The 19,964-nt window shown below is 44.8% G+C and overlaps 1 protein-coding gene across 1 annotated transcript in view; it reads left to right on the top strand.

The window, feature by feature from the left end:
* The first annotated feature begins 6,727 nt into the window (after window positions 1-6,727).
* The window catches only part of zswim6 (zinc finger, SWIM-type containing 6), a 39,490-nt gene continuing 26,253 nt past the window's right edge, over window positions 6,728-19,964 (top strand). Inside the window, exon 1 of the mRNA XM_037117195.1 lies at window positions 6,728-7,624. Within this exon, the coding sequence (XP_036973090.1) occupies window positions 7,183-7,624 (442 nt within the window). The 5' untranslated portion in view covers window positions 6,728-7,182. The remainder of the gene's footprint in view (window positions 7,625-19,964) is intronic.

Genomic DNA, 19,964 nt, shown 5'->3' with positions numbered 1-19,964 from the left:
AATGGCTTTGACGCTTGTCAAAATGAATCCTACTCATGTGTTCATACTTATATTTATTTGTATTTGCTTGCAATGTAAACTGTTTGCTTGTATGACGAAACTGTTAATTGTTGATTTATAGAGATGTATTTAAACGTGTGTGTTCAGTTCTGTTGTCTTCGTTTTTATCTCTATGTTTATTTCTTCTTCTGTATTTCTTTCTTGTATCTGATAATGGAAATACTTCAGAGTTATATACACGTATATTAAATCTTTGGGATACAGTTTGGAGACGCTGGGCAGCAGAAATCTGCAGGACAGGAAGTGGAACAGACACACAGACTGAGGGCAAAATATAAGAAAATACAATATGTTTTAAACATTAAGTGTATGCAGCGCTGACGATGAGTTGTGGGGACTGTCTCTCTCTCACACACACACACACACACACACACACACACACACACACATACACACACACACACACACACACACACACACACACACACACACACACACACAGACTGGTTTATAATCCCTACAGGCCCCGGGGCCTTGCTCTCAGGTCCCTCAACTGGGTGACAACAAACCTGCTTCTCTGATTTATGGAAATGCAGATGGAGTTTTTATTATTACGCCTCCTCCTGACACACACATGCTCACACACACACACACACACACACACACACACACACACACACACACACACACACACACAGACTTCTTGGTTCAACTGAAGTGAGGACAAAGGAGGTCAAACACTGTAAGAAATGTGTCAACTCTGCAGCGAAAATGGTGATTAGATCGTGGGCTCAGTGTGTGTGTGTGTGTGTGTGTGTGTGTGTGTGTGTGTGTGTGCATAAAGACATCTTGATATTTAATTGCAGTAATTAACATCTTTAAGAACTCAATAAATTATACAGTATTTCAGGTCAGCGTGCGGCTGCGAGTGAATATCTGTGTCGGGTTTCTGCAGCGACAGAAGAAGAATTTAGATCCTTTATTAAAGTAAAAGTACAGAAGTAAAATGTACCTGAAGTATTAAAATGCACCCCGAGACGGATATATCATTATATATAACGTTTAAATACTAATGCATCAATGTGTAAGCAGCGTTTTACATTTTCTTCAGCTCTCCTTATAATCTGTCTTCTCCTGCTCACGTCCCGTCACCCCCACCGCGTCTTTAAACTTAATGAAACTTCTAACGATATATGATATTAATGTCCACATTACTGTTATATGTATGATACGATCCAAGCCGGGAAGTCTTACAGATCATTTCAGGTTGTATTTTAAAGCTAATTCACAGATTCTCTCAACAAGACAGCCCATAACCCATAAAAAAATGGTTAGAATAGGTATCTACCTGCCCGACCTGCCGTGGAAATGATCTGTTTTCGGACGCCATCGACCCGGCGACCTCGTGACAAGAAAGTCAGTTAATAAAATGTGATAAGACACGTGCTGTGGAAGTAAAGAAAGTAAAACTGCTAAAATGTGAGAAAGATCTGTAAGATGTGTCTGACATTTTGTATTAACTTCTACCTTAATAACAAAAAGCACATTTACAGTTACGCCTGTTTTGACTCTAGGATGGTTTATAAAGCATCTCACTGGCCTTTCTGAAAAAAAACCCCACTGTGGTGGAGCTGATGGAGGGTGTTTTCCATGTGCAGAGGCCTCGTCCTCGCTGCAGCGGCATCACAAACCAATGTCCTGTCTTCTCTATGAGCTGTCCTTTCAATAAAGAGTGAAGAGCCCAAAAAATACATTAAAAAAAACACTCGCATCATGTCCTTGTAAAGTCCTTTTCCTCTCCGAGAACCCGTCTTTGTTAACTGAACGGTTGTGCTCACTAGCTAACTCTGTAAAGAGAGTTGAGACAGCTTCACCCAAATCATTGAACAAGGTTACGGTTGTTTATAGAGGCAGAAACAACGTGAGATCACCTGGTTCCTCTCAGTAAAGACCTGAAACAATATGACAGAATTACAGAACAAAACACACAAAACAAAACTAATCAGCAGTTCGTCTTCAGCACACAAACTTCTCGTATCGGCTGCAAAAATATGATTCACAACTGAGTCTGTTCGTGTTCAGATTTGTGAAACATCCAAATGAGATTATGTGATCGTCTGTGTCTGAGTATTCAAAAAACAAACCCCCCCCCAAAAAAATCATCGTCATGTCAGAGAAGGAGCCGGAGCAGCGAGGGGCGGGAGGAGGTAAAAACCTGCTCTGTTTTCATTATCAGGGAACATAATCCTCTTCGGACAGAGGATACTCAGCCGTCAGTCGCTGAGGAGGACGAGGGAACAAAGGGACTGAAGTGAGGAAACCACATGAAGGAAGAAGGTGGAAGCAGCAGGAAGAGGAGGAGGCCTTCGTTTGTTCACGGATAAAAACACATCGTTCATCCGCTGCCGGCTCGTCAACACTCACATATAAGAGCTCTCACCTCCTTCTCTCTCTCTCTCTCTCTTTCTCCCCTCCTCCTTTTTCATGCTCTTATCCTTCCTTCATTTTTCACTTCAATTTCTTTTCTCTCCCCCTCCCTCATCCTCTCTCTGGAGTGCTCTTTATCCCCCAGTCCTCAGTATCCTCCCACACCCTCCCTCCCTCCCCCACATCCCCACCCCTCAGCGTTTAGTGATTAATGCGAGTTTTAATTGTCATGCTCACTTTTATGCTCATTAAAGTGTATTATGCAGCAGTTAGGGTATTAAAGTTCAGCGAGAAATTTCATGCATACTGATGAGAATGCAAATGAGCCCAGCGTGAAAGGGTAGTATGGTTTGTGTTGTGCGAGTGTGTGTGTGTGTGTGTGTGTGTGTGTGTGTGTGTGTGTGTGTGTGTGTGTGTGTGTGTCTGATTATCCCCAGGAGTGAGCCAGAGTGTCATTATCACCCGGCGCTATAGCCGTCTTAGCCGAGCAGAGAAGAGTCCATCCATAGAAATCATGTTAATGGGAGTCTCACCGCGTTTCTTTACGCCTGAATACCTGAATAGTATTTAACATACGACGCTGTATGTTGCAGGAAATGCCGCGCGGACTTTAATCAGCGAGCTGCGATCGATTCTGGTTCCTGAAGCCGTGTACGCACAAAACAAAACCGCAGGTGTTGAACTGTTAAAGGGTTTTGTTTTGTTTTTTAGGGGTGGATATCTGCCGCTCGACGTATGTGGCGCGAACAAAAGAAAAAGAACACGTTGGTGAGGTTTAAACGCAGGATTTCGGGGAATGTTTCGTGGTGCGTTCACTGACTAATGCTACAGGATATCAGCCGCGCAGACTGTGGTGTCAGCTGTATTGAAGTCTATGGGAGATGATGGAGAGACACGCTCATGTCTCCGGAGAACGAAAGAACAAAAGAAGAAAGCAATAATGTCATATATTACTTTAAAATGAAGGCAACTGGTAAAATGTGACATACAGCACTTTTTGAGTTTCTCCCATAGACTTCAATGCAGCTGTCACCACAGCCTGGAACTGCCCTGGTTGCATCGGTATTAAAGGAGCATTCTGTAGTTTTGGTGGAAAAATGTTAATGTCACTGACTTAATCAAACTAAATAATTAAACTCCCTTTTGTTGTCATGTCTGAATAAACTGATTAATCAAACTGACCTTAAAGGAAAACGCAGTTTATACTGTTTTACTTTGTTTGCATGTGGCGGACCCTGCCACCTTTCTAGCTTCAAACAGTGTTCTGGGGCCTTATTTTCCTCTGACAGCAGCTTGTTTATTCAAAGTATTTCTGAGTTTGTATTATTACCTCATTAATGTTGTTTGGATTTCTTCTCTAAAACTACGCAGTGACCCTTTAAGTTCCTTTTGCTAAACAGGAAGTGGTTCATTTCTGACTTTAGATCTACGCGGTCATGCTCGTACATCTTCGGATGCTTTTAGCCTTCGCAGCTACAGTGAAGATTTAAATAATATCTTTTCGAATCAGTTTGTCTCGTCTGGGCTCCTGTAGACTTGGATCACACCAGACGAGCTGCATGGAGCAGAAATAACAGAATGGAGGAGAAAAAACAGAAATGTTTTGTGGACTTTGTAACTTCACCTGACTTTCCATCAGCTTAGTTTTCAAAATAAACCTTCATGTCTTCCACACGATCGTTTATTCGAGACTGTAACACTTTCGGTGTTTTGTCGGCGTCCCAGCAGCCTCAGCTGAAGACGTCTGACATCTTCCTTTTGATCAGCACCCGGGGAACATTTCAAGACATTATTTTAAACAGTTTTATTCTCGCATAAACACACTGTTTGTCACCGTAATGAGCTTATCTGTCTCTGCTTTTCCTCCCGTGTGTTTCCCACTCACTGCACCACCTGCTGCTCCTGCAGGACAGTTATCAGCAGCCTCATTTCAGCACACTCGCTCCATGCTGTGTAAATGATTTAGGCTCCCTGGTTGAAAATCTTTTCTATTGTCTCATTTCACCCTGCAGACAGCGCAGTTGAAGCGCAGTAACGACTGAGCCTATTCACTCAGCATGGTAGTAACAGCAGGTGGGCTGAGAGGAGGAAGACGGCGGCATGTGACACACTGACTTAAATAAGACGCCATCTGACAACTGAGGTTTTATTCATATCTCAGGCATCTCTCTCTCTTCGCTGTGGAACATTTCAATTTCAGATGCTCATTATGTTAATAAGGTGCTTATATTTTCCTCTCTGAGACGACGAATATTTCATCGAGACACCTCGGTTATTGAACCTCGCTGCTGCTGTCTTTTCACGGTTGGCGTCGTGGCTGTTCGTAGGCCGAATCCGTCTGTCAGGTGGTCGATTCTACGGCAACACTGGTGCTGGTAGCTCCTACCAAAAGATGAGCGGGAAATCCATTTTAATGAGCTGCGTAACCATGAAGTAAACCAAAGAAGTCACCTGAACGTGCACCATCTTATGTTCTGTACCCCAGAGAGTAAATGCACTCAGTTACTTTCCTGTTGACGTGAGGAACTGTGTGGTTTTGCGGCCCGGTCCGTCTCACTCACATCCACATTCGCCGCCCGAGATGCATTTCGGTTTTTAACTGTCGACGTCACATTTTTCAATTTAGCTTCCCCCTCGGGCTGTGAAACACCAGTGAGACCAGATTAGCCCCTTCTTCTTCTTCTTGAAGCTCCATTAATCAATATTTCTCATATTAACACTAAATTAAACAACTCTGTGTAATGTGAAGGAACCCACAGAGAATCATCACCCAGCTCTGCAGCTCTACTTTTTAGCCACTTTAGCCTCATTTGCCGAAAAAAGTTCGGTCTCAACCTGGTTTCCAGCAGCAGGTAGCTTCAAAAAAAAAAAAAACTACCTGCTGAGACACAGTTAAAGACGGATACTCTCATGACGCTCAACATAGTAAATATTGTTAATCACCCGTCAGAGATAAAGACAACGGAGCGCTTTGTCACAGCCGACAGTTCAACCAGAAATAAAACTGTGCAAGTTGTTTTCACAGTGAAGCATTGTTGTGATGGAGACGAGTCTCCACCTGAGACTTCAGGTGAGAGCAATAATCCAGCTGATGAAACAGAAATCCAGCAGTTTGGCCCGAAGGCAGAAAAACAGCAGAACTATTATCACAGTGAACTCTGTCCTGCCGGCCTGAGGACACAACGCTCAGGTAGAAGTAATCAGGCTCGAAGAAACAATCAGAGGTCTTTTTTTTTTTGAGGCTACTAAACTAAATTAAGTACTTTACTTAAGTACAGTTGTACAGAGATGTTTGTAGTTTACTTGCGTATTTTCATTTTAGAAGATTTTTTTTGCATAAAAAGACAAATGTTTGTATCAGAACTTTGTTTTTCTTCTTTCCTCTCATCTGATGGACCCTCTCTGACCCTTTGGTGGGCTCAGAACCACTGGACTTCTGTGGACTGGGTCGCTGTGTATGAAGTAGTTTACATGAGCTCTGATGCTGAGACATCAGAATTAAAGGAAGTGCTTCATGTGTCCGTAATCCATATTATATATCAAACTAACTGATCTGATGTGACAAAGAAAATCATTTAAAGCTCATTTTTCTTATTTCTACTCTGCGAGATGAAACTTCAGACAGAGTTTGAGCTTTTAAAATCGGTATTAAAGGAGCACTCTGCAGTTTTGAGGAATGGAATGATAATGAGAAGAGAAAGATCTTCAGTGATTATGAGGTTCATGAATAAACTGAATAAACAAACAGACTTTAAAGGTGCACAGTGGGGTTTTGGGGAAGTAATAACTAAAAATGATGATTGAATAACCTGAATAAACAACATTTCATACAGTTTTACCTCCTAAAAATATGAATAATGTGAACTCAGACTGTCAGGTTGTGACACAAAAGTCTTTTAAATTTGGTTTTATAACATCAGAAAACACCTGGAAGTGCTTCACGTGTCCTTAATCCACTTTATAAATCAAACTAACTGATCAGATGCGACTTAGAAAAACTTTTAAAGCTCATTTTTCTTATTTATAATCCGCGATTATATGACTGAATGACTGAATAAACAACATTTCATACAGTTTTACTTTGTTTACATGTGGCGGACCCTGCCACCTTTCTAGCTTCAGTGTTCTGAGAAAAGCGTGTTTACTCACTATTATCATTATTATTGCCTCATTAATATCATGAATATTAAAGTTTATTTTCTAAACTCCACAGTACAGTTGTGTAGAGTGACCCTGCTTTTATTTCTCACAGTAAGTTGAGCTGTCTTTAAACGCACCACATTCCAGCGGACCTTTAAACGTCACACAGGGCGGTGCTGCGTTCACTGCCCCCTCCCCCCACAAACCACGAGGCTCCGGTGTTGACAGGCCGATCACCGCCCATATTCAAGTCCGGCTTTTCTGCTCCGCCAGCGGGCGAGACAAAGCCTCCCTCTCCCGCCCCCTGAAACACCTCGGGACGGAGACATGGTGGTTCTTCCGACGACCCCCTTCCTCCGAGCTTTTCTCTCCGGCCTCACAAAGGATTAGCGGCCGTGCGGGAATTCCGCCCTCCGGGTCGTTATGTAGCGCGGAGCTCGGCGGACAGACCCCGCCTTCCCTCCATTTGTCAACAAAGGGGTTTGACAGGAGAAGCCCTGCCCCCATGTTTCCATAAAGCACGGCCAGCAGTCGGAGCCGTGCGAACCTTCTCCTTCCCGTCCCGGTTCATGTGGTGCGTTGACTTCCTCCGTCGCCGTTAGAAGCGGAGCTATCATGGCGGAGCGCGTACAGCAGCCCCCGGCCAAGCGGCTCTGCTGTAGACCGGGATACAGCTCGACGTGTCGGCAGGGCCAGCGGGCCGCGGGGGCTCCGTGCGGCGGCGGCGGCAGCGGCGGCGGCGGCTCGGCGTCCAGCGGCTCGGGCAAAACCCAGAACCCGGAGTCCCTGCTGGACATCGCGGCGAGGAAAGTCGCGGAGAAGTGGCCGTTCCAGCGGGTGGAGGAGCGTTTCGAGCGGATCCCGGAGCCCGTTCAGCGGCGGATCGTTTACTGGTCTTTCCCGAGGAGCGAGCGGGAGATCTGCATGTACTCGTCGTTCAACACCGGCGGGGAGGAGATCGGAAGTAGCGGGGAGAGCAGCGACGAGACGCGGCTGCCTTTCCGCCGGGGCATCGCTCTGCTGGAGAGCGGCTGCGTGGACAACGTACTGCAAGTCGGTGAGTGGGTCGGTCAGGGGGGGGGAACCGGGACCGGGACCGGGACCGGGACCGGTACCGGGACGTGTTCGGTCCAGAATTACACAACAACACGAGCAGTTTATTATACGGGGAGATAAAGTGACAGGGGCGGACAGACAAAGGGTGAAGCGGGCGGACACACAGCCGACAATGGGGCTTTAAATCCGCGGCTGCATGAATGGGAATGTGTGACTGCCGGGGCATTTAAATCCTCCTCTGCTGCTCCGGGGGGCAGTTTGAATGTGAGATGTGGCGCACAAAGAGCCCCGAAATCCACTAATTGCGTTTTAAAAGAAGAAGAAGAATAAAAAGAAGTCAAGCTGTGGCTTTAACAAAAGAGGGATTCCCACATTTCACCAGCAGCAGAGAAGAAACTTCCACAAAATACAGAGAGAGTTTGAGTAATGTGAGTTCAGACTGTCAGGATGTGAATCAGAAGTCTTTTAAAAATGCTTTTATAACGTCAGAAAACACCTGGAAGTGCTTCAGGTGTCCTTTAATCCGTATTTTATTAAACTAATTGATCAGATGTGACTTAGAAAAACATTTAAAGCTCATTTTTCTTATTTCTAATCAGCTAGATGTCACTTCAGACAGAGCCTGGGTGTTTTATTCAAACTCTCTTTGTTTTCATGACTGAACAAACAACATTTCACACAGTTTTACTCTGTTCACATGAGGTGGAAAGATCTCAGTCCTCAGAATATTTGGGATTAATTGATCCGATGTGACTTGTCGTGTCGTCATTTAGGGTCAGTTTGTTTATTCAGTCGTGAAAACAAAAGAGAGTTTGATTATTTAGTTTCTTCCTCTAAACTACTTGGTCCACCTCTTAAAGATGGTTTATAGCGTCAGAAAACAGCTGGAAGTTCTTCACGTGTCCTTTAATCCAGATAATAAATCATACTAATCGATCTTTTAAAGCATTTAAAGGCATTAAAGCTCATTTTTCTTCTTTAGAAATCACACATTCTTGCCAGGACAGCACTCAAAACTGAGCCTGACCTTTTTTTTAGTTTTTAGTTTTTTTTGTTTTTTTTAATAATCAGTTCCTAAATGATTACATAAAGTTATTGAGTAACACTGGGAGTTGGGTTGGGTCTCAACCGACACACATCTGATCTGAGTGAGCTGTTGTCAGCGGCGCTGATGTTGTTGGACGTGATTGTGCAGCGTGTTGCGTCTTTGTCAGCCTGGTTTGATCAACAGAGAGACGATGATGAACCTCTGTGTCGTGTCAGTCCTCAGATTGTTGTTCTTATTTGGACGTTTCAGTGCAGGATTCTCTCTTTCGGGAGTCCACAAGTCGTCTTTCCGTGTGAGAATAGCTGACGAGCGTCTCGGTGTGTCTGGAAGCAGAAACAGGAACATGTGCTGAACTGACAGCTTCCTGAGAACCAACACGTCTCTGCACCGACAACATGCGCCGATCTAACATATGTGGGCTGTTGTTTTGTCATTTAGTTGTAATTTTCTCACTCTGTCCTGCACTCTTTGAGATTTTAATCGCCCAGCAGCAGCAGCACGTATCAAATGCCCGGCATTCCCATTGTGAGTTTGGCACTTTGTTCCTATTTTCATGTTCATTTGTGTCTTTTCAAGCTTCCCGTCGCCTCCTAAAGGAAGGCAAACAAAAGCGTCTTTTCACTCCCCTGTTAAGTAGAAGAGATTTGGAAGGAGGAAGCGTATTGAGCACAGCGATTCTTTTTAAACGGGCCGTGATTCACACCAGTCCGCCGCCAATTGGTTCAGGTTTGTGTCTTTGTGCGCGACCGGAGAGAGACAGAGGAGAGACGGCCGAGAGCTCTCCGGGAAGCCGAGTCGAAATGGAGATGGCTCACTTTAATTCAGTTTGCAGCCTTTATCGCGGTCAGCCCGGAGCGGCTGTCACCTGTGAGCGGAGCAGACTCGGGACACCTTCTCAGGGACTCGCTGAGGGCTGTAATCCCATTACTCTGCATGGTTCATTTGAATTGTAATGCAATCTGAACAGTTTCTGCATGACCCGTCCCTCTTCCCCCGCCCCACTTCTAAATGCAGGAGGCTCATGTGGGCTTTGTGAAGGGCCACGGGGGGAATACACACTCACAACACACACACACACACACACACACACACACACACACACACACACACACACACACACAACATACACACACACCAGCCTCAGTCCGGCCAAAACCAGAGGCCTATATATTCCCAGATATTGGGAAATGTTTCTGCAGGGGAGAAACAGAATCTGGGAGAGCGAGGAGGGGAGGGGGGCTCGATCTGCATGCTTACAAAGAGGAATAACAGTAGTGCTCACACACACACACACACACACACACACACACACACACACACACACACACACACACACAGGGAGGGTTTCTCTCTTGGCTGATTGCACCCCGGCCTGGAATTTGCTGGAAAAATAGAGCCAAGAAGTGATAAATAAAAGATGTAATCTCCCCATGTGTGGGCTGCACCAGAGCAGGAGGGAGGGTTTCTCACTGCAGACCTTGAGGAAATGAATTGGCACACATTAGCTGTGGACCCTCGCACTCCACAACAAACCCTCACTGTTAATCAGCGCAAAGATAAAGGACGCCATTTTTCTTTCTTTGCTTACGGGAGCAAACGCAGCAGCTTCTCCGGTTTAGACGTGAGGGCGGCTTCGTTCCCCCCTGTTGTAGCCAATATCATATCTGCGGGTGAAGTTATTGAGCTGCGAGGTGGACGAGCAACACCGGAGGAATAAGTGGAGTGTGCTGCTGATTCAGGTGCACTCAGGGCTGCCGGCGGTTTAATACCAATATCTACTTCAGTTGTTCAGCAGAACGCTGCAACACCGTTTTGATCTGAAGCTCCGGAAATGTTTTGTGGACGACGAGAAGCAACTTAAAACGGCTCCAGACGGCTCAGCCAGTGTAATCCTAGTTTCTGGAAGCCCCGAGATCCCAAATCGATTTGAAAACAAGTTATTTACCTCCTGGACACGTGGCTGAACTCGCTCCCTGACTTCAGATAGACAGACTTTAAGTTCAGCAGCTGCAGGGACGATCTGTTAATAATGTCTTCTGGAATCTTGTTAGGTCACTAAAGTTATTAGGATTCATCCTCTGGGGACAATGACAACACACACCTGCCTTGTGCGTTTGTATTTACAAAATGTGGGTCGATCGATGTGGCTTTTTCAGGGCCGATACTGTAAACAACAGTCAGACCTGGTAATCGTAACCACTGAATATCAGCTCCAATGATTAATCAGTCAATCCTTTATAATGATATTATCGTGAAATCTATAGAAATGTGAACAAAGTTCAGTTAAATTCATGTTTAACTTGTTGTTTATTGCTGGTTTTGTGTCTTTAAACACTTGAATTACACTCAGTGAGGGAGGTGGAGCGAACAATCACACGCCGTGATAAAGTTTTTATGAAGCAAGAGTGGAAAGAAATGGAACTGATGTAAGAGCTGATTGTTTTATTTACACAATCTTTTACTTTTTGATATCATGTCATCAACAATATCAGTATGTTGCCACACAGTTTGTTCTGATTAAGACATAAATTCCAGAATCGTGGGAGAATCAGAACTGCTTTTTCATGAAATCCCAACAAACAGTTTCAGTTCAAAACGGCGTTGAGGTGCCGGTCTGAGCTGAAGTACAGGCTGCGGTGACGCGTTTAAGTACAGACTGCGGTGTTTATGTGCACGGTCATCTGCCCTCGCTGTATGTTGACCTGAGGGAGGAAATACACGGTTTCTATATATGTTGGGAAAACACGCGCTGTAATGTGTTTGTTACCTGCGTCAGACGGTTATTAGGTGCAGGAGAAGTTACAGCCGTCACACAGGCTCTTCTCTCTGCTGAGGTCTTCAGCCTCATTACATTAGAGGTCATTAAAACACTGCTGCTGATTAATTATTTGGTCTGTAAAGTGTCAGAAATAACAAAAATCTTCATCACAGTAATCGTAAACAGTCTGAAACCCAACGATGGTTGAGTTACGACTGAGAAAACCATCCAGACATTTTACATTTGAGGAACCAAAACCTCAAACTTTTAGGGATTTCTGTCGTCTTCTGCTCCATAGATCATTTCAGCTCATCAGCTGTTTACTCAACATCGATGACGACAACAAACGGCATCAAAAATCACAAATAATCATCTTCAAAATCGTACAAAAAAAGATGGTCCTCATACCTGCAGATCCTGCTTCAGAAATGTCACAATTTAAAGTTTATCTTCAGGGTGAAATAATCCAGTGACAGTTTTCAGTACATTCATGGATACAAAGCAGACGGGAGCTGCTGAAAGAGGATTCGGCACATTTTAAATGTCCCTGACACACCAGGCCGACGGTCAGCTGATGTCAGAACCATTTATTGGGTGTCGGTGGTCCTTGTTTTTGGCCCTAGCACTCATCTGCCCTCCTTAGGCGGCTTTTCGGCCGACTGAGCAGGTAGAATCAGTGACGACGGTGAGAGAAATCACTCTGGATCAGCCGATCAGTCCACAGCAAGAGAAACTTGAGCCTGTCGTGTCCACAGTTTCACTAATTTAGTGAACTCTCCTTATTTTAGCTTCTTATTCTTCAAGAATGACACCTGCGATTTTGTATCAGATTTATTCTGGATTGCAATCAACAGCCCAGAGTCTTTTGGTTTACCCCTATTTTGAAAATAGCAAACAGAGTCTAGCGCCACCTGCTGGTGTCGAAGGTTTTTCCTCTCACGCAGGCGCGGAACATCGTCGGCGGTGCGTTCAGGTGCAGCTTTTGGGACGTGAGAGGCGGCGCAACAGTCGGCCTTCATCGCTGATATCAAAATGCAAACAAATCGAGGGTTTCACTTCCTTGTTAAGTGATTTGGAAGAACCCACAGTTAACTCACTGAATCCCTAGCAACACTTTACTTCCTGTTGCCGTAAATATGAGAAGTGTAGTTGTTCCAAAGCTGAGAACATGATGAGCTCTTCAAATAGCAGGTAAAGAAAGATTGATAGTTTTAAATCCTCTGTGTTGTTTGGGATGGTCTGTCTCAATTTTTTCCTTTTTAATTTTGGAAATGTAAAAATCCTGTTGTTTCAAACATTAACAGACACATTTGTGAGTCTTTTCTGTTTGAGCTCATGTCAACATTTCTGTCATTTTGCACACTGAAGTGCAGAATTTGAGTCTGGGCGCTGACGGTCTGTCACTGGGCTGCTTGTCACTGCAGTCTGCGGATGGTTTTCCTCACATTTCGTCATGTGACATTTAAGTCTCAGTCTGGCCCGTTTCTGTGCTCAGACGCTGGGTTTGGTTCTGCTGGCAGCGCGACATACCGTCACCACACAGTGAAATATCACCAGGTCTCTCTGAGACCGAGCGCAGCCAAACCTTCGCCGGCTCTGCCCGGGAAATGACTGCGATGATCATCGAGTGAGGAGTCGGTGTCGCTCCCTCTGCTGTCACCGTTACTTCCTACCTGACATGGAAGAATTACAACATACCATCTGAGAGTAATCCATTACAGATGTTACTCAAGTAAAAGTCAACAACATGTAGCGAAAGCATCAGAAGTAAAAGTTCTTGTTCAGCAGTAAAATGGCCGCCGTGTGTAGAATATTAATAAACATTGACATTATTGGATTTTTAAAGGGCACCTTGTCATTTGGGGGAAGATATTCAAACTCATAATATTAATATTTACAATATTCCGAACTCAGAAAGATGTGAAGTGATTAAATAAACTAGCTGAAGTTAGAAAGGTGGCAGGGTCCGCCACACACACACACACACACACACACAGCAGCTTCGTTCTGCATCTGATCCATTGGACCAGCGTGTGTTTGCTGTTGAGGGTTTATCGGCCTTTTCTCTAAAGTTTTGAACTCGATGTGCAGCTCCGTGAAGGCGACGGGAGCTGCAGATGGAGCTGATGATTTCTCTGCAGGTTCATCGAGCGTTCCTCTTTCACTTTGTCACGTATAATAAAAATATCGATCGCGGCTGCTTTCTAACTGAATCTCTGATGGCGTGATGCGTCATTTTCACACACATAACTGCTAATCTCAGCATACTGTATTAAATTAAACTTGAGCAAAGCATACTGAAGCACAATTAGTGTTAGCAGAGAACACACACACACACACACACACACACACACACACACACACACACACACACACACACACACACACACTGGCGCTGTGTACATGGAGCCTCGGGCCTCTTGTACACACTGATTACTGCCGGCTCGCTCTCTCATCTGCAATTTTATGAAGAATCAATGAATCGGCGCTCACATATTGAATGATGCAAAGCTTTGTAAGTATGCTGAGAGCCCACACACACACCCACACACCCACACACACACACACACTCAGCCTTGTAGGTTGTTGATCAGCATTAATGGTGTATGCATAGCAACCTCAATATGCTTCGGCTCTGCCAGATCGATTTTTATTGGAGCAACATCGGCCGCACGCTTTGAAGCGAACGCTCGGCTGGACTTCACAGAGGTCGGCCGGCGGCGAAAACAAAAAAAAAAATATGGTTTCACACAACAGTGACTGTACTTGTGTTAAGAATTAGAAGGCGGTGGATGTTAATGTTCTGCAGCCGAGTGGGTCTTAGTTTTTCTGTCGGTTCTGTCGGTTGAAGTCTTGGAGTTCTGCCCAGGTATTTTCCAGGTCAGTGTCAAACACCACCAGGAATGTGGCTGAGTTTTCCACACAAACACACACCCAGATGAACACACACACTTTTAATTTGCTAATGTAGTCTGACACAAAGAAAAAGTCTTTGAAAACACGAGGCCAGCCGGCTTTATTCTTCCTGTTAAAGATCCAAACCGTTCTGACTCAGTAGCTCATCGGTTCCTCCTGAAAACTCTTTAAAAACAGATCGCAAATATAAAGTTTCACTCTAAAAGTATCTCAGTAATTTCCTCAAACAGCTGGGCACTGTAGTTTTTCATTTTAACGTTACCCAAACAGGAGGAAATACGTCATTTGTGTGTGGACTATTTTCAGCAGCGGATGAATACACATTTAGTGGTCTAGTATGTGTGTGTGTGTAGTGTCGATGTAATGAAGGATATCAGATATATGATGCTGAAATCTCCCAGTAAGATCATTTTATTGATGGTTTTTGTCTTTTATTTTTGCGTTTGTTGCCAACAGGAATCGCGTCGGTCGGTCTGTCGTTGACTTCTGCTCTTAATCTCTCGCCGCAGACCGGTTTAATACTCTTTCCACATCCATCCACGTCTCCCTGATCGGTATTCCTCTGCCGTAGTCCTTCATCATTAACCTTCAACTGGAGGGAGAGGAGAGGCGGCGGAGCAGAGAGGCGGGTGGAGGAGGGGGAGTCTTACCTCCGTCTGCCCCCCAATCAGCTCCATGTATCTGGTTTTATTCTCGTCTTATTTACCGTCTTACTTCTTCTGGGACGCCCACACGATGCTGGTGTCAGTTTAAGTGACTGGTGTAGAAACACGCTGGGCTGCAGCTGTAGTTTCCATGTTTGATTAATCTGCTGTTTATATTTCTTCTTTAATTCCAGTTTCCTTAAGCACGACATGACGTTTTGGGTTTGACCATCTTATATTGATTTTACGGACAGTGACATGGCGGCTAGCCTTGCTATACTTTATATTTACTACGTTGGTCAGTCGCACTCGATGTTATTAGCTTTGAATCTTGTTAGCATAACATTAGCTTTCTGATTTATAGCTGAGCTGAACGGACTAGTTTATCTCCCGCTGCTAAGTCATATCGAAGGTTCGTCCTATTTACTGAAGTAGCGAACAACATTTTCATCAGAGGTTTGTGTAAAAGTAAAAGTACTGACTCAACAAACGTAGCAGAGTTCAGGCTCTGATATGTAGTCAGAGTATCAGAGTAAACAGTCTCCCTCTGAAGGACGTTTGTGGTCAAAGCTAAACTAGAATTCAAAGACTATTAAAGTTAAAGGTAGAATCAGTAGGATTTTTGTCCCAGCTGTTCCTGAACGCACCACTAAGACTGATTGATTGTTGAGTCTCATTCCCAGGACGTCTAATAGACACATGTTGGGTTGGTAAAGCGTCCCGAGCAGCAACAAAGAGAGAAAATCAGAAAAAACGAACAATAACCTTTGAGCTTGTCGCTTGAAATAAATACATAAATGATAAATAAATCCTGAAAACAGACACCGAGTGTTTTTTTTATGGACCGACTAATCGATTAATTGCCTCTGAGTTTGACACGAGACACTCTGTTGGTTGTGTCTGGGGAGTTTTCTTCAGCCACACTGTGTCTCGGCACGTCAGAGCCTGCCGCTGATCTCGCCTCGTGGGACCCGTGAACGTGGCGGCGTGGTCTCCGGAGAGGAGCGCCCTTCAGCCCTCCTCGGCTCTGCAAACAGACCACTTTAGTTAATAACAGGTGAATCGCTTCGAGCCTTTCATACATATTAGCACCGCTCAGGATTTCTGAGGTCAGCCCAGCCGAACTGCCCATTCTTGATCTTTTTGAATCTCATGAATAAAAGGCTGGAGATGAAAATAATAGCGTTTCCTGAGGGTCTGTGTCGAGAGGTGCAGGCTGGATGAGAAGCCCGAGCTTTTGTCTCGGCGCTCCCAGCCTGACTGTAAATCAGAAGCTGCTTATGAGCAATGCTTACCTTTTAATGGGAACTTAAAGGTGTCATCCATCAGAGGCTGTTACCTCCGCTCACAGCCAGAGGAAGTTTAATGAAGACTGATGGTCCTGCTCTGCTCTGCTCGGCTCTCCTCAGACTACAGAAGCATCACAGTGTTTGAAGTCGAACGGAAATGAACTGAAAAACAAATTCAAGCCTGCAAAAGCTGCTTTTTTTTATAGCGAATGACTACTATTATATGGAGGTGTTAGCAAGCAGTTACTGATTTACACATCCAGCAGCTACAGAGCAACATGATCCCTCATCCAGAGTTGTTTTTGTTTCCTCCTGATGAAAGTTAAGTTCCAGTGTTCACTCTCTGCTCACTGAAGGGAATATATCTGAAACTTTAGCTGCTAAAAGCTCCATGAAAACAACGCTGTGCCAGTGCAGCAGTTCAATTGTGGCTAACAATGAGTTGAAACTCACTTTAAACTCTCTTCGTAAGGCTCAGGGGAGCCGTTAGCTTCCAGTTTCCAAGTAAATTACAAACGTATTAGCATGAGATCGCTGTGACTGGACCTATGAGAGCGAGGCAGCTAATGCTAACCAGCTCTCCTCTTTTCTATAATGCAGAGCAAACAACACACATTTTATTAGAGCTGCCTAATTCAAAATAGTACAAACAAGTAATAACTTGTTGTAGCAAGCTAGGCTAACTAGCTAGCTAACTTACAGTGCTGAGGTGATTTGTTTCCAGTAACCGGTACCTGCTGCTAATGTAGCTCCCGTTAGCTTGTTAGCATGGTTAGCAGTGCAGTACTGTATTCCCTGTCGTCCAACAGGCCATCGCAGTAACTCTGTAGTTTTATGGGAGCTTTAAGGATGTAGAAGGACAGATGTTGTAAAGTGATAATAGTGTATAAACAGTGTGTGTGTTTGTGCTTGTTAAAAAGGGGGAAAACCTTCAGTTGTCACTTTATTTGAACCGTGGGAAACACCGCAGCAGAGGTCTGAAGTTTAGACTCTGAAAACACGTTTCATTTTATTGTTTTCATGTTTCTTTATTCAAGAAAATGTGCCAAAACAAAGTTGACTTTAAACACGTCCGTCCTGCGTGTGTCAGGTCAGGTCGCCCTCCCGCCTCCTGCTTTCAGTATCTCGTTGAAGAGTTTGTTTAGCCAAATGTACCAGGAGACCAGACTGTGTGTCACATAATGTGAATCCGTTGTAAACCCCCCTCCCCTCCCCACTTGTTGTCACGGGACCTGAAACCATTCACTTCCTGCCCTTCACGTGGGGGATCTCCTGCCTGGCTTCAGCTGATTACTCTGCGTTCTCTTTGCACGCTCCACCTTTGCGCTGACTGACGTCTCTATCTGTAACAACAAGCAAATGATCTCGTTCTCCTGGTTCAGCTGTAGCTGCGGGCCTTTCTCCAACCTCCAGCGGCCTGACTCACTGATGTGTTTCTGGGCGATGGCCTTGAAAGTCCAACAGGTACAGCGTGTTGCTTTTTAGACCAGCAAACCGGGTTTTCAGACACATCCTGAAACCATTCTGCTGCCTGAACATGTTCAGGCAATCTGTTTATTGCCACACACGAAACAAGTGTTTATGACTTTACCAGCGAAACCAATCAGAGCCTATTTCTGACGAAGTGTTTACGCCATTATTACTAATGGATTCAGGCTCTTTAAATATCACAGCCGTCGTCTTCCAGCTTCTCAGTCGTGAGGATTTGATCGTAAACTGAATGTCTTCGGGTTGTGGAGAGATCCTGTGATGTTTTATAGGCCATATAATGGTGTTGAACTGATGGTCGACGCCATCATCCATCAACTTCTGATGTTTGACCTGATGAATCATCCCAGAAAGTTTCATGTAACATTGTCTGAGTGGGACCAGAGGTACCTGAACTGATCGCCCTCACTTCTACACCTCCCTGTCTGTGTTTTTTAAACTCTTTACCCCGAGCTGATAACGCAATTTTCCATCAATACTTGACGTCTCCAGTCCGACCCCGGTGATGTCCTCCGGGGGTTACTTTCTCAGACTCCGAGCCAAGCTGAGCAGTTTTCTTCCATGACGACCAGACTGACCTTTTTAAACATGAAGCGGAGCAAATAATCAGCATGGTTTGTTATAATCACGCATAAACCTGCCTAAAACAGCAAAAACCAGTATAGTAACCCTCCAGCTCTCACACACACACACACACACACACACACACACACACACACACACACACACACACACACACACACACATACACCTCGGGGATGACGCAAGCTACCACAAGCCCTGCAAACCCCATATAGTGTGTTTCCGCACTAACGCGGTATGCCTGGCATGCGCCTACAAGTTGAGTCATTGTTTTCATCTGTTGAAGATGAGTAATGTCGGTACGTGTGATGGAAACGGGATGCACTTGAAGAGCGTGTCGACTGGGCTGTAATGCAGCGAGCCGCAGGGAGGGGCGGCGAGGCGAGAGCAGCGACGGTTGGAGGAGGACGATCAGACGGAAATGTGCGAGAATGTCGAGTTAGAAACACAAACGCAACATGAACTGGTACGCTAGTAAATATGACACGATGTGATGATGCATTTTAGTGTTGGAGCTGCTGGAGGTGGAGACAGTTTCAACTAGTTTGTGTTGTTGTGGATGTTTATCGACACCCAGAATTTAAAGGCCCAAACTGTTAAAGACGCGGCATCGATCAGGTTTGATGTTATCAGTCGTGCTGTCGAGATAATAAGAAATAAGTCTGTTTGCTGTTACCGATCCAAAAGCAATCTGTCTGTCTCAGACCGCTCAGTGATCATATTACTGTTTGTAAGAGTTATTTTTTCATACTTATTACTAATCACTTCCACCCAGGAGAGGTTCGTTGTTTCGTTTGGTTGGTCGTTTTGTTGTTTGTCTGATTTGTTGGTCGGTTTGTAATATCTGAGAACATTTTGCACAAAGATTAGTGAAAAGTCTGAGAAAACAAATAATTTATGTATCGTACATTTGTATTCTTTCTTCTTTCCTCTCACATTTACCATCATCACAAACCCTCAGATTTGTCCTTTGATAAGAGCAGTGAAACTTTAGATATTTGGCTTTTTTCTTATTCATTCCCCCTTTTTGTGCCGAACTAAGAAATCTTCTTCACTATAAAACAACGCGTTTTAACGGACTTCATTACACACACGTGATCATCTCGTATTCTGGTGCCGCCTGTTGGTGTAATCACGGCCATCATTTTGTTCTGTGTGTTTGGATCGGACATGATGAATCACATCGCAGCTGAACAGGACGGCAGCTCCAGCTGGTCAATGAGATGCAGCGAGGAGAGGAGCTGGTTGGCTGCAGAAACAGACCGACAACAGCAGAGAAACGCTGTACAGAGCAGACTGATGAGGAGGAGGAGGAGGAGGAGGAGGAGGGCTGGACCAGGAGTGTGTTGTAGTTCATCCTCCGGTCCCGTCACACCTGCTTGTTTACACAGAGCGCCTCTTTCCCCAAAGATGTTGAGCAAGCCGAATGGTCTGTTTAACCCAAACAGAAAGCAGGCGGAGGGCGTGTAGCGCTGATGCTCTGCTGTGATATGCTGTGACCTGCATCCTGTTTTGACAGCGAGGTGCCCCTCCTCCTCCTCCTCCTCGTCCTCCTCCTCCTCGTCCTCCTCCGTGACGCTGTAGGAAAGTATTCCTTCCTCCTACAGACACGCCGT

Source organism: Acanthopagrus latus, chromosome 12 (genome assembly GCF_904848185.1).
Source record: "Acanthopagrus latus isolate v.2019 chromosome 12, fAcaLat1.1, whole genome shotgun sequence".
Lineage (NCBI taxonomy): Eukaryota > Metazoa > Chordata > Actinopteri > Spariformes > Sparidae > Acanthopagrus > Acanthopagrus latus.
The sequence above is the reverse complement of the archived record's forward strand: the minus strand, read 5'-3'. Positions and strand labels throughout refer to the sequence as shown.